Here is a 12,949-nt window from a genome sequence, read left to right on the forward strand (position 1 = left end):
AATATGTGTATGTAACCAATAACATATGTTAAATATGTGTATGTAACCAATAACATATGTTAAATATGTGTATGTAACCAATAACATATGTTAAATATGTGTATGTAACCAATAACATATGTTAAATATGTGTATGTAACCAATAACATCTGTTAAATATGTGTATGCAACCAATAACATATGTTAAATATGTGTATGTAGCCAATAACATATGTTAAATATGTGTATGTAACCAATAACATATGTTAAATATGTGTATGTAGCCAATAACATATGTTAAATATGTGTATGTAACCAATAACATATGTTAAATATGTGTATGTAGCCAATAACATATGTTAAATATGTGTATGTGACCAATAACATATGTTAAATATGTGTATGTAACCAATAACATATGTTAAATATGTGTATGTGACCAATAACATATGTTAAATATGTGTATGTGACCAATAACATATGTTAAATATGTGTATGTGACCAATAACATATGTTAAATATGTGTATGTGACCAATAACATCTGTTAAATATGTGTATGTAACCAATAACATATGTTAAATATGTGTATGTAACCAATAACATATGTTAAATATGTGTATGTAACCAATAACATATGTTAAATATGTGTATGTGACCAATAACATATGTTAAATATGTGTATGTGACCAATAACATATGTTAAATATGTGTATGTAACCAATAACATATGTTAAATATGTGTATGTAACCAATAACATATGTTAAATATGTGTATGTAACCAATAACATATGTTAAATATGTGTATGTAACCAATAACATATGTTAAATATGTGTATACCTTCCAACACTTGTCTTCCCTCCTCTTTTTCTTCTCCATCAATTTCCCTCCATTCAAAATACTTATGAGGTGATGCTTTACTATAGGATGGATCTCTAGAGTCCCGTTCTCAGACAAGAACCCCCCACTCCTCCATCCCTCCATTCATCCCTCTGTCCCCCGTGGTGGACTCGGTGCCAAGCCCGCCAACTCGAGAGCTCTCACTCCTTCTGCTGTGTCTGTGATAATAACAATAACATGGAAGTGATGCAGAGAGCTTTCTGTTGAACCCACGCCAACCAGCCTGGCTGGCACAGCACAGGGAACCTCTCTAAGGCATCATTCACACTACAGGGCCTGCTCAACCCATTAGATCCACACTACAGGGCCTGCTCAACCCATTAGATCCACACTACAGGGCCTGCTCAACCCATTAGATGCACACTACAGGGCCTGCTCAACCCGTTAGATCCACACTACAGGGCCTTCTCAACCCATTAGATCCACACTACAGGGCCTGCTCAACCTGTTAGATCCACACTACAAGGCCTTCTCAACTCATTAGATCCACACTACAGGGCCTGCTCAACCCGTTAGATCCACACTACAGGGCCAAAGCAAACTGTACTGTGTGGCTCTGATATTTTCTTTTCACATAGTCCTTTTTTCAACATGGTTCCAGCAGCTATGGTGTCTGTATAACCAGGCCAGTACAGCTCGGTTAGGCCCTATTGTGTGAATCAGGCTTAAGCCTGTACCGTAGGTTTCACCATCTCCCAAGCTAGCTACCCACTGGGCACAGACGACAATTCATTGAAATGACGTGGAAACAACGTTGATTCAACCAGTGTGTGCCCAGTGGGTAACCACCAATACTCTGCCTCTCTTTTCAAAGCAAAAAATGTATATGTATTTTGCATTATGAAAATACATATCCATATTATTATTTGTGTTATGGGGGTGTGAGAGTTATATAAGCTATAAAAAATATATGATCAGATATTTTAAAATGTATGTCATGTTTAAATATTATATATAAGGCCATGTTACTTTTCCGTATGGGTTCTTCTCCATTCTGCTCTGCTAGGGGCTGGTTTAAGGTTGATTTAAGATGAAATTGTCAAACCTGTTACGGTCAACCTTGTTGCATTATTTGGTACTTAATAGGCACGTACTATAGTCTTTTATTTTATTTAACCTCTCGACTTCTTTTTCCTAAAGTTGATCATATGCTCATGACATAAAGTACAAATTTGGTGAAATCAAATTTTTGGGGGACCAAGTTACACTTCTCAAAAGGCACCGAAATAGCGGAACGACCCATTTCACAGCAGTTATTACAGACTGTTTTTAATAACCAGCAGCTACCACTGTATCTGATTTGATCATCCCCCCATCCATCTACGTTTCTTCTCTTATTCATCTCATCAACAATTTAGTGATGTGGATGATAATGTTTAATGTACAGTGTGTGTGTGTGTGTGTGTGTGTGTGTGTGTGTGTGTGTGTGTGTGTGTTTTCACATCTGAGTGTGTGTTTGTTTCTGTGCGAGTGTGTGTTTTTATGTGCTTAAAATCGTATTAAACCCATTGCCAACTGTTACAGCCCATCATGTGCATGCCTGTTTTTAACACTGTTATTAAGATTGAATCAAGTTGTTTTTGCCCTCCCAGCCTATCAGATCACTGCCAAACCAGCCAATCAAAGCCCTTGTTACACACAAAGCCCTGCGGAGGAATCTGAGCTGGCATACAGCTATGCATCCCTGGGCAGCACACACACGCACACACACACACACACACAGACTCACAGGGCCTGGAGAATTAAGCCTATTTTAAATCCTATTTAAAACCTAACCCTAACAATTGGAGTACTCCTATCCACTGAACTTACTTACACCTAAATTATATGGTGATTTCATTTGTATTAATTATTTCTCTTAATACCGCTGTCTTTCTCAGAATGTTATGATTGTCGTATATTGAATGAGAGAGATGCCAGGTAAGGCGGGATGAGAAAACGTGCGTGTCTGTGTGTGTGTGTGTGTAACGGCGCCGGAGGGGCTGCCGTTTTATGGTCTCTTAACCAACCGTGCTATTTTGTTTGTTTTTTTGCATTGTTTGTAACTTATTTTGTACATCAAATCAAATGTTGCTGCTACCGTCTTTTATGACTGAAAAGAGCTTCTGGACATCAGAACAGCGATTACTCACCTTGAACTGGACTAATCATTTTTCTTTGATGAGTCGAACGAGAGGGATTTACTCCAGACACCCGACGAGGCCATCATCCCCGTCATTCGCAGGAGAAAAGACCGAGTTATCGCATGAAGGAGATCAGGGTACCTTGTAAGGATCCGGAGATGAGTGGCAAATCTGCCTTTGCCATCGGTACTATTGGCCAACGTACAATCGCAGGATAATAAAGTGGATGAACTACAAGCACGTATATCCTACCAACGGGACATTAATTTAAAAACTGTAATATCTTATGTTTCACTGAGTCGTTGCTAAACGAGCACATGATTAACAGACAGCTGGCAGGTTATACACTGTATCGGCAGGATAGAACAGCAGCCTCTGGTAAGACAAGGGGTGGCGGTCTATGTATATTTGAAAAACAACAGCTGGTGCACGATATCTAAGGAAGTCTTGAGGTTTTGCTAGCCTGAGGTAAAGAATCTGATGATAAGCTGTAGACCACACAATCGACCAAGAGAGTTTTCATCTATATTCTTCGTAGCTGTCTATTTACCACCACAAACCGATGGTGGCACAAAGAACGCACTCAAAGAGCTGTTTAAGGCCATAACCAAACAGGAAAAAGCTCATCCAGAGGCGACGCTCCTAGTGGCCGGGGACTTTAATGCAGGGAACTTAAATCCATTTTACCTCATTTCTAACAGCATGTTAAATGTGCAAGCAGAGTGAACTCTAGACCACCTTTACTCCACACACACGCATACAAAGTTCTCCCTCGCCCTTCATTTGGCAAATCTGACCATAATTCTATCCTACCGATTCCTGCTTACAAGCAATAACTAAAGCAGGAAGCACAAGTAACTTGATCAATAAAAAAGTGGTCAGATGAAGCAGATGCTAAACTACAGGACTGTTTTGGTAGCACAAACTGGAATTTGTTCCGGGATTCTTCAGATGGCATTGAGGAGTACACCACATATCAGTCACTGGCTTCATCAATAAGTGCATTGATGACGTCGTCCCCACAGTGACTGTACGTACATACCCCAACCAGAAACCATGGATTACAGGCAACATCCGCACTGAGCTAAAGGGTAGAGCTGCCGCTTTCAAGGAGCGGGACTCTAACCCGGAAGCTTATAAGAAATCCCGCTTTGCAGTCCGATGAACCATCAAACAGGCAAAGCGTCAATACGGGACTATGATTGAATCGTACTACACCGGCTCCGACGCTCTTTGGATGTGGCAGGGCTTGCAAACTATTACAGACTACAAAGTGAAACACAGCCGAGAGCTGCCCAGTGACACAAACCTGCCAGACGAGCTAAATTACTTATATGCTTGCTTCGAGGCAAGTAACACTGAAACATGCATGAGCGCATCAAATCAAATCAAATCAAATTTTATTTGTCACATACACATGGTTAGCAGATGTTAATGCGAGTGTAGCGAAATGCTTGTGCTTCTAGTTTCGACAATGCAGTAATAACCAACAAGTAATCTAGCTAACAATTCCAAAACTACTACCTTATAGACACAAGTGTAAGGGGATAAAGAATATGTACATAAAGATATATGAATGAGTGATGGTACAGAGCGGCATAGGCAAGATACAGTAGATGGTATTGAGTACAGTATATACATATGAGATGAGTATGTAAACAAAGTGGCATAGTTAAAGTGGCTAGTGATACATGATTTACATAAAGATGCAGTAGATGATATAGAGTACAGTATATACGTATACATATGAGATGAATAATGTAGGGTATGTAAATATTATATTAGGTAGCATTGTTTAAAGTGGCTAGTGATATATTTTACATCATTTCCCATCAATTCCCATTATTAAAGTGGCTGGAGTTGAGTCAGTGTGTTGGCAGCAGCCACTCAATGTTAGTGGTGGCTGTTTAACAGTCTGATGGCCTTGAGATAGAAGCTGTTTTTCAGTCTCTCGGTCCCAGCTTTGATGCACCTGTACTGACCTCGCCTTCTGGATGATAGCGGGGTGAACAGGCAGTGGCTCGGGTGGTTGTTGTCCTTGATGATCTTTATGGCCTTCCTGTGACATCGGGTGGTGTAGGTGTCCTGGAGGGCAGGTAGTTTGCCCCTGGTGATGTGTTGTGCAGACCTCACTACCCTCTGGAGAGCCTTACGGTTGTGGGCGGAGCAGTTGCCGTACCAGGCTGTGATACAGCCCGACAGGATGCTCTCGATTGTGCATCTGTAGAAGGTTGTGAGTGCTTTTGGTGACAAGCCGAATTTCTTCAGCCTCCTGAGGTTGAAGAGGCGCTGCTGCTGTTCCGGACGACTGTGTGATCAGGCTCCCCATAGCCGATGTGAGTAAGGCATTGAAACAGGTCAACATTCACAAGGCCGCAGGGCCAGATGGATTAGCAGGACGTGTACTCTGAGCATTCTCTGACCAACTGGCAAATGTCTTCACTGACATTTTCAACCTCTCACTGTTTGAGTCTGTAATACCAACATGCTTCAAGCAGACCACCCTAGTCCCTGTGCCCAAGAACACTAAGAACTCAATTTCTGTAGCCATGAAGTGCTTTAAAAGGCTGATCATGGCTCACATCAACACCATCATCCCAGAAACCCTAGACCCACTCCAATTTGGATACCGCTCCAACAGATGATGCAATATCTATTGCACTCCACACTGCCCTTTCCCATCTGGACAAAATCAACACCTATGTGAGAATGCTATTCATTGCTCAGCTCAGTGTTCGACTCCATAGTGCCCTCAAAGCTCATCACTAAACTAATGACCCTGGAACTAAACACCACCCTCTGCAACTGGATTCTGGACTTCTTGTTGGGCCCCCCCCCCCCCCCCCCCCCCCCCCACCCCACAACAACCTCTCCCTCAACGTGATCAAGACAAAGGTGATGATTGTGGACTACGGGAAAAGGTGGAACGAGCATGCCCCCATTCTCATCGACATGGCTGTAGTGGAGCAGGTTGAGAGTTTCAAGGTCCTTGGTGTCCACATCACCAACAAACTAACATGGTCCAGTCACAAAAAGACAGTCGTGAAGAGAGCACAACAAAACCTATTGCTCCTCAGGAGACTGAAAAGATTTGGCATGGGTCCTAAGATCCTCAAAAGGTCTACAGCTGCACCATCGAGAGCATCCTGACTGGTTGCATCACTGCCTGGTATGACAACTGCTCAGACTCCGACCGCAAGGCACTACAAAGGGTAGTGGGTACGAACCAGTACATCACTAGGGCCAAGTTTCCTTCCATCCAGGACCTCTACACCAGGGGGTGTCAGAAAAAGGCCCTAAAAATTGTCAAAGACTCCAGACACCCTAGTCATAGACTGTTCTCTCTGTTACCGCACGGTAAGCGGTACCGGAGCGTCAAGTCTAGGTCCAAGTGGCTTCTAAACAGCTTCTACCCCAAAGCCATAAGACTCCTGAATATCTAATCAAATGGCTACCCAGACTAGTTGCATTGCCCTCCCCCTCTTTTACGCTGCTGCTACTCTCTGTATATTATATTATCTAATCACTTTAATAACTCTACCTACATGTACATATGACCTCAAGTACCTCGACCAACCAGTGCCCCCAAGCATTGATTCTGTACCGGTACCCACTGTATATAGCCTCGCTATTGTTATTTTACTGCTGCTCTTTAATTATTTGTTAGGGTTAGAATTAGGTTTAGGGTTAGTTTTAGGGTTAGGCTTTGGGTTAGTTTTAGGGTTAGGTTTTCAGGTTAATGTTAGGGTTAAGGTTGCGGTGGCAGGTAGCCTAGTGGTTAAAGCGCTAGGCCAGTAACCAAAAGGTTGTTGGGTCGAATCCCTGAGCTGACAAGCTAAAAATCTGTTGTTCTGCCCCTGAACAAGGCAGTTAACCCACAGTTCCCTGGTAGGCTGTCATTGTAAATAAGAATGTGTTCTTAATTGTCTTGCCTAGTTAAATGAATAAAAAGGTTAGGGATTATGTAAAATAGGATTTTGAAAGGGACTGAATTGTTTGCCACAAGGTTAGTTGTACAATACTGCCTGTGTGTTTGATTCCCAGAAAACCAGAACAAAGTGATAGTTAGGAAGAGGAGGGGTGTGTTACACCGGTTGACTCAAAACAAGCCCTTAAGAAAACCAAAGCTAAACTACGTGACCTAAAGCCCTGATAAAATAGATGAGTGCAATCTGTGTAGAATTGATCTGACCTTATTGAGGGATTGATCAAATATTCAAATCTATATTAGGGCTTGGAGAGGTCGGAACTAGGCCTATATGACTTGAACAAATAGGCCTATCGAATAAATAATCCAGTCCACAATAATTTTGCCAATATAATCCTCACAAAATGTGCGGTAAACTAATGTAGATTACACAAACTCTCGTCTAGATTTTAATTTAAAGGATCATCTCTATTGTCCTATTTTGTGGAGTATTATCAAATTGCATAGCCCTTGCGTAATTTTACCACGCGCGCAATGAATAGAAGTGGACGGGTATAGCTCTTGTTCGTTGAGGGTTAACAAAGACTAGCCAAGCGGAGTGGCTCGTGCGTGAACACAAGGAACAGAATTGACCCGGACACACTCCTGACTTTCTGTGCCCAGCGTGACTCGTTATTCCTCTCCTCTACATATGGCTTGGGAGCCAGAGATGAAACAACGTTGAGTTCGAACGGAACATGGCGTCACGCAGTCACTTCTACAGTCAGATAATCTCTTTATAATAAAACCATGACGTGGACACGTCACAGTGAAGTGCGCAAACAGTATTTTCCACCATAGCACAAACAAAGCGTTTATGTTGGTAGTGATTTGCTCTGCTTTGCTATGCATAGCCTATAGACTGTAAAATAGGATGAACCCAGTAACCCCTCTCCGCCTCCCTCAGTCCCATCTCACCGCCCCTTTCTACAAACTGACTGACTGGAGAGCAGCGGTGGTGAATGTGGGGAAATGCGAAAACCATACATCGTTAACCAGGAACAAGTCATTTGCTTTAACCATCAGTTGAGAGCTGTCCATTTTTATGGCTGAAGACTGAACAACCATGTGTGGTTAAGATGCACAACCCAAATTAAGTGATCAAGGTCTAAAATTGATTTTATGGAAAGACTGACATATAGGCTACCCCCTATCAACACACACCATCATCATATAGAGGCTAATTATTAGGAATTTCAAGTAGGCTATGTTACTGTACCTTCCATCCAGCTGAACTATTGCTGTCGCCTTTATCCTTGAAATAAGGGACAAAGCGCACCATCCAATCGTAAACCTGCGACAGAGTGAGTCTCTTCTCAGGGGCACTCTCAATGGCACGCGTGATGAGGTCCGCGTACGACTGGTTTCCCCACGCGTTCCTCCGGGATGACTTGGCTTTGCGCAGCTGGCCGGCCACGTCGAGGGCAGCCCCAGACATGCATGTAGGAGCGCCGGCTGCGATGGGGACCAGGGCGCCGGCTGGATGTTTGAGCTCCGCGGGTGCGCCACCTCTTCCCTCGGCTGCTCCACCGCGGCATGCCGGCACGTTGTACTGAAGCTGCTCCAGTTTGACAGATGCCAGGGGCAGACCTCGATTTGCTTCATCCACTCCCCTAGGGAAATCCTCCGGACACGTCGGCAGCGGCCAAGTGCATGACCGCGGCCGGCTCTCCGGCTCGTATTCAGGATTGATTCCAACCTGATGCGCGTCCATGCCGTTATTCTCCATCATTAGCATCTATCCTCTTGGATTAACGCCGAAAAGGCAAGGTCACAAATAAACAAAAAATCCACTATTATCCTCCAACTGCCTTTGGAATTGTTCAAATAGCCCAAATGTGTCTACTTGCCTACAAGCAACTGCTACTGACTGATATAAAAATATGATAAACCAATATCAAAAAGCCAGGAGAGGCGTGGAGTAGGATCATTCTGGAAGAGCATGTATTCTCTATGCAGTATCAGAACAGACCATGAACAACATGCATCCGGCCGCCGGGTGCGCGCAGCACGATAAATAAACCAGGTCCAGGTGATGGTTAAAAATGCATTCTCAAACCCATGTCAGCAACACGGATTTGGTAAATTGTGATTAGCCTAATGTCCCTTTAAAAACCATTCGGCCGCAGCAACAGTTGATTCCCTTGACCAACCGTTGGACTGGCAGGGCTGGACGATATATTCGATAAAACCCCAGAATTAAAGCCAAATTAATTTGACTTTCTTTCACGAAGTCTGCTCACGCTCACTGTTTCTTTCGTCTGGAATCTCCTCTCCTCTCCTCTCCGTCTCCTCTGCAGATTGGTGACCGGCTTTTCACTCACACGCAAGCGCTCACCCGAAAACAACACACACACTCATAGCCGATAGTAACACACGGACTAACTGTGCGAGCTGCGCGCAATTACTCCGCTTAAAAATAAGCTTGCTCTATGAATCATTTACAACCCGCAGAATTCCAGACGAAAAAAGTATCGGCTCATGGAGCATGCTCTGTTTGTCTTCCTTCTCTCACGCGACGAAGACGCCCCGCCATAAGTGCATTACATGCAATTAACCTCCCTTATTTCGTTAGATTTGTTGATTATTACCCAACCCTATTCCTTCCACATTGGTACACCAGTGTGTATCCGTCAGTGAGGCTTGATTATCAAGCGACTAAACTGTAGCGTTGAATAAATGTGTGCTGCTTACACATAATTAATTATATGAGACTTGGATCAACTCACTCCCTCTATAACAGGTTTAGCGAAAGGGAATATCCATTTTATTCTGTATACAACATCGTTTCACATTGATATCCCATATAGAGAATATTTATTCACAGTTCATAAAATACCTTGACAAATGTGATTGCATTGTTTCATTGATGTTTATTGCTTTGTGAATAAACAAGAATGCTTAAATAAAAGAGCAGTTGACGTGGTGTGCTTTAGCCATCCGATTTGTGATGCTTTTCCATGTGCTGCATGTGATCGTCAGTCAGTGGTCAGATGTACCTGTTGATGAGCAAGACTGGGATAAGCATGACATATTCACCTCAAGAGTGCCGCATTTATAAACCTCTTAATCAAATCAAATCCAACGGTATTAGTCACATGCGCCGAATACAACAGGTGTAGGTAAACCTTACAGTGAAATGCTTACTCACGAGCCCCTAACCAACAATGCAGTTTACAAAAACACGGATAAGAATAAGAAATAAAAGTAACAAATAATTAAAGAGCAGCAGTAAAATAACAATAGCGAGACTATATACAGGGGGCACCGGTTAGTTGAGGTACATAAAAGGTAGAGTTATTTAAGTGACTATGCCGTATTGTGCACGTCAGTTCAGTTACATGAACTGCCAACACTGTATTGAATGATTATAATATGTCATTATTACCGGCTTAATTAATGCTACAAATAAATATTTATTAATTTATGCATGAACGTCTACCATATTCCCTACGCAGATTCCCTATGCATTGCAGTCAGACAAGAAAGTCAGAAAAGTCTCAATTACATACCCTTTGAAATAATAATTGTCTCGCGGTTTCATTTCATACCATCCTTTCTCCGTACGGGTGTTTTCCTCCAGCAGAGAAAGGCGGAAGCGACCATTGTGAATGTCACACTCATTTGGCGCCCGCGAGCTGAACCCTCAATGGGTTCAAGTTGTGGGGTATCCATACTGATCTCCTTCCAACTAATAGTGTCTCTCTACATATATGCATTGACTGTTATTCTATCAAATGAAGGGTTATTTGACTGTTATGCACCTGAAGTTTGATATGATGTTATATTATTTGCTACTATATTATATTATGTTCTATTTTATTATTTCTATTCTACTTGATTGAATTATATTATATTATAATATATTCTACTATACTCTATTCTATAATATATTCTATAACCCCATTACCCTTTTTCAATGGAAAATTCCCCAGTGGTGGGTGGTGATGTTACCCCCACTATTGACAGCTTGGTTGTCAGGGGAAACCATATCCTCAAATGCTCCTACAGTGGAATGCTTTCATGGTGACTAAACGGGTCTATCACAACATGAGATGTGAAAGAGAGAGGGGTGGGAGAAGAGGAGGGAAGGAGAGGGTGAGAGTGACAGAGGGAAAGAGAGAGAGAGTGGGGGAGAGAAAGGCAATGAAAGGAGGGGGAGAGAGTGGAGCAAGAGGGAGAGAGGGGAAGGAGAGAGGGAGGAAGGGAGAGGGTGTGTGTGAGAGAAGGGAAGGGCGAGAAGAGGAGGAAGAGTAGAGTGCAAGAGAGTGAAGGAGAGGGAGAACAAAAAAAAGGAGGGGAGGAGAGAGCGAGAAGAGGAGGGGATGGGGAAAGAAAGAGAGAGAGGGGGATAAATGAGGGAGAGATGCTGTAAATGAGAAACAAAGGGGTAATTCAAAACACATGGCCCCTGCCCTGCGGTCTGGAGAGGATATTTTTATGCACCGCAGTGAAGTTGTAACCGGAATGCGGTGTGACTCCTATCCTATGGAATGCAAACACTGAGCCACTGCCAGCTCAGTTGAGTGGAGCTGAGTTGAGTCGATGTGTGTACTGATCTGGTGTGGCCCGTAGCAAACTAAGCTGTTGGGCATTGGCACTGACAAACAACCAAGGAAGCTCCAGCTCCAGAGTCAGACAACAACAACAATAACAACAAAAGGAGCTAAATCAGTATGAGAACATCTTTGAACCAATCACCTGCCAGTAGTAATCCTGGCTGACTAGCTGGCTTAGGTAGAAAGGTTACACTGTAAAAAAATATCCTGTTGTTTTTGTGGTAACTTACTGGCAGCCAGTTACCTGTAAATTACTTTTTTTTCTTAAAGTACACTATGTTACCGTAATTTCAAAGGAGCTTTAGTTTAACAGCACATTACTGTAAAGTTTACAGTAATGTACTGTTAAATCAAAGTTTCTTTGGAATTTACTCTAACCTAATGTACATTATTATTATTGTTTTCATGTTCATTACTATAATAAAGGTATATTATGTCACGGTAAATTCCAAAGAAACTTTAGTTTAACAGCAGATCACTGAAAAGTTTTTTTTTTTTTACAGTAACTTACAGGCTGCCAGTAAGTTACCGTTAAAACAACAGGATTTTTTTCACAGTGTAACATACCTACCTAAGACAGCTAGTCAGCCAAGGTTACTACTGATGTGTTTACTGGGACAGAGTGATGATGTCACTCCCACCCTTGTGTTGAGCAACAACGCCAGACTGACTGACTACAGCTCTAATTAGGCATGTCAGAAGAGTAGACTAACACTGTACAAAAGGTGAGGGATGTCCACCGAACATAACAATAATTATCGGTCACGGGACACAGTCTAGACCACTCAATATTTGCCATAAAAATCAGGGTCGTTGTCCTGCTGTCCTCTCCTTTTTAAAAACCCTTTTGGATTTGACTTTGAGAGCCAGACTGCATTCTGGCTCTGTACTGTTTAGGTCCTCAAATGTGAGCCCAATCTTTGCTCTAAAGCCCCTTAACAGCAGTCATCTCCCTCCCTGTCTTCCTCTCTCTCTCTCAATCTCACTTTCTCCCTCTCTTTTTGTTCATCAATGATGTTGTTACATAAGAAGAGCTGTGGGTGTTGTTTCATAGTGTCAAATAAAAAATACAAAATGTGCGCCGAATACAACAGGTTTAGACCTTACCATGAAATGCTTACTTACAAACCCATAACCAACAATGCAGAGTAATTTATTTATTTTTAAGTAAGAAAAATTAGCTGAATAAAATAAATGAAAAATAGTAACACAATAAAGTAACAATAACGAGGCTATATACAGGGGGTACTGGTACGAGTCAATGTGCGGGGGGTATGGGTTAGCAAATGGTAATTGAGGTAATATGTACATGAATGTTGGGGCAATGACACTATGTATAGATAATAAACAGAGAGTAGTAGCAGCGTATGTGAAGAGTGTGAAGGAATGTGAATATGTGTGTGTGTGTGTGTGTGTGTGTG

The 12,949-nt window shown here is 42.3% G+C and overlaps 1 protein-coding gene across 1 annotated transcript in view; it reads right to left on the reverse strand.

Annotated features, from left to right (window-relative positions):
* The window catches only part of LOC110496413 (forkhead box protein O3-like), a 59,783-nt gene extending 50,278 nt beyond the window's left edge, over nucleotides 1-9,505 (reverse strand). The window contains exon 1 of the mRNA XM_021572297.3: nucleotides 8,189-9,505. Within this exon, the coding sequence (XP_021427972.1) occupies nucleotides 8,189-8,707 (519 nt within the window). The 5' untranslated portion in view covers nucleotides 8,708-9,505. The remainder of the gene's footprint in view (nucleotides 1-8,188) is intronic.
* Nucleotides 9,506-12,949: the final 3,444 nt, after the last annotated feature.

This window comes from Oncorhynchus mykiss, chromosome 18 (genome assembly GCF_057628025.1).
Source record: "Oncorhynchus mykiss isolate SJ-2025 chromosome 18, ASM5762802v1, whole genome shotgun sequence".
Classification (NCBI taxonomy): Eukaryota; Metazoa; Chordata; class Actinopteri; order Salmoniformes; family Salmonidae; genus Oncorhynchus; species Oncorhynchus mykiss.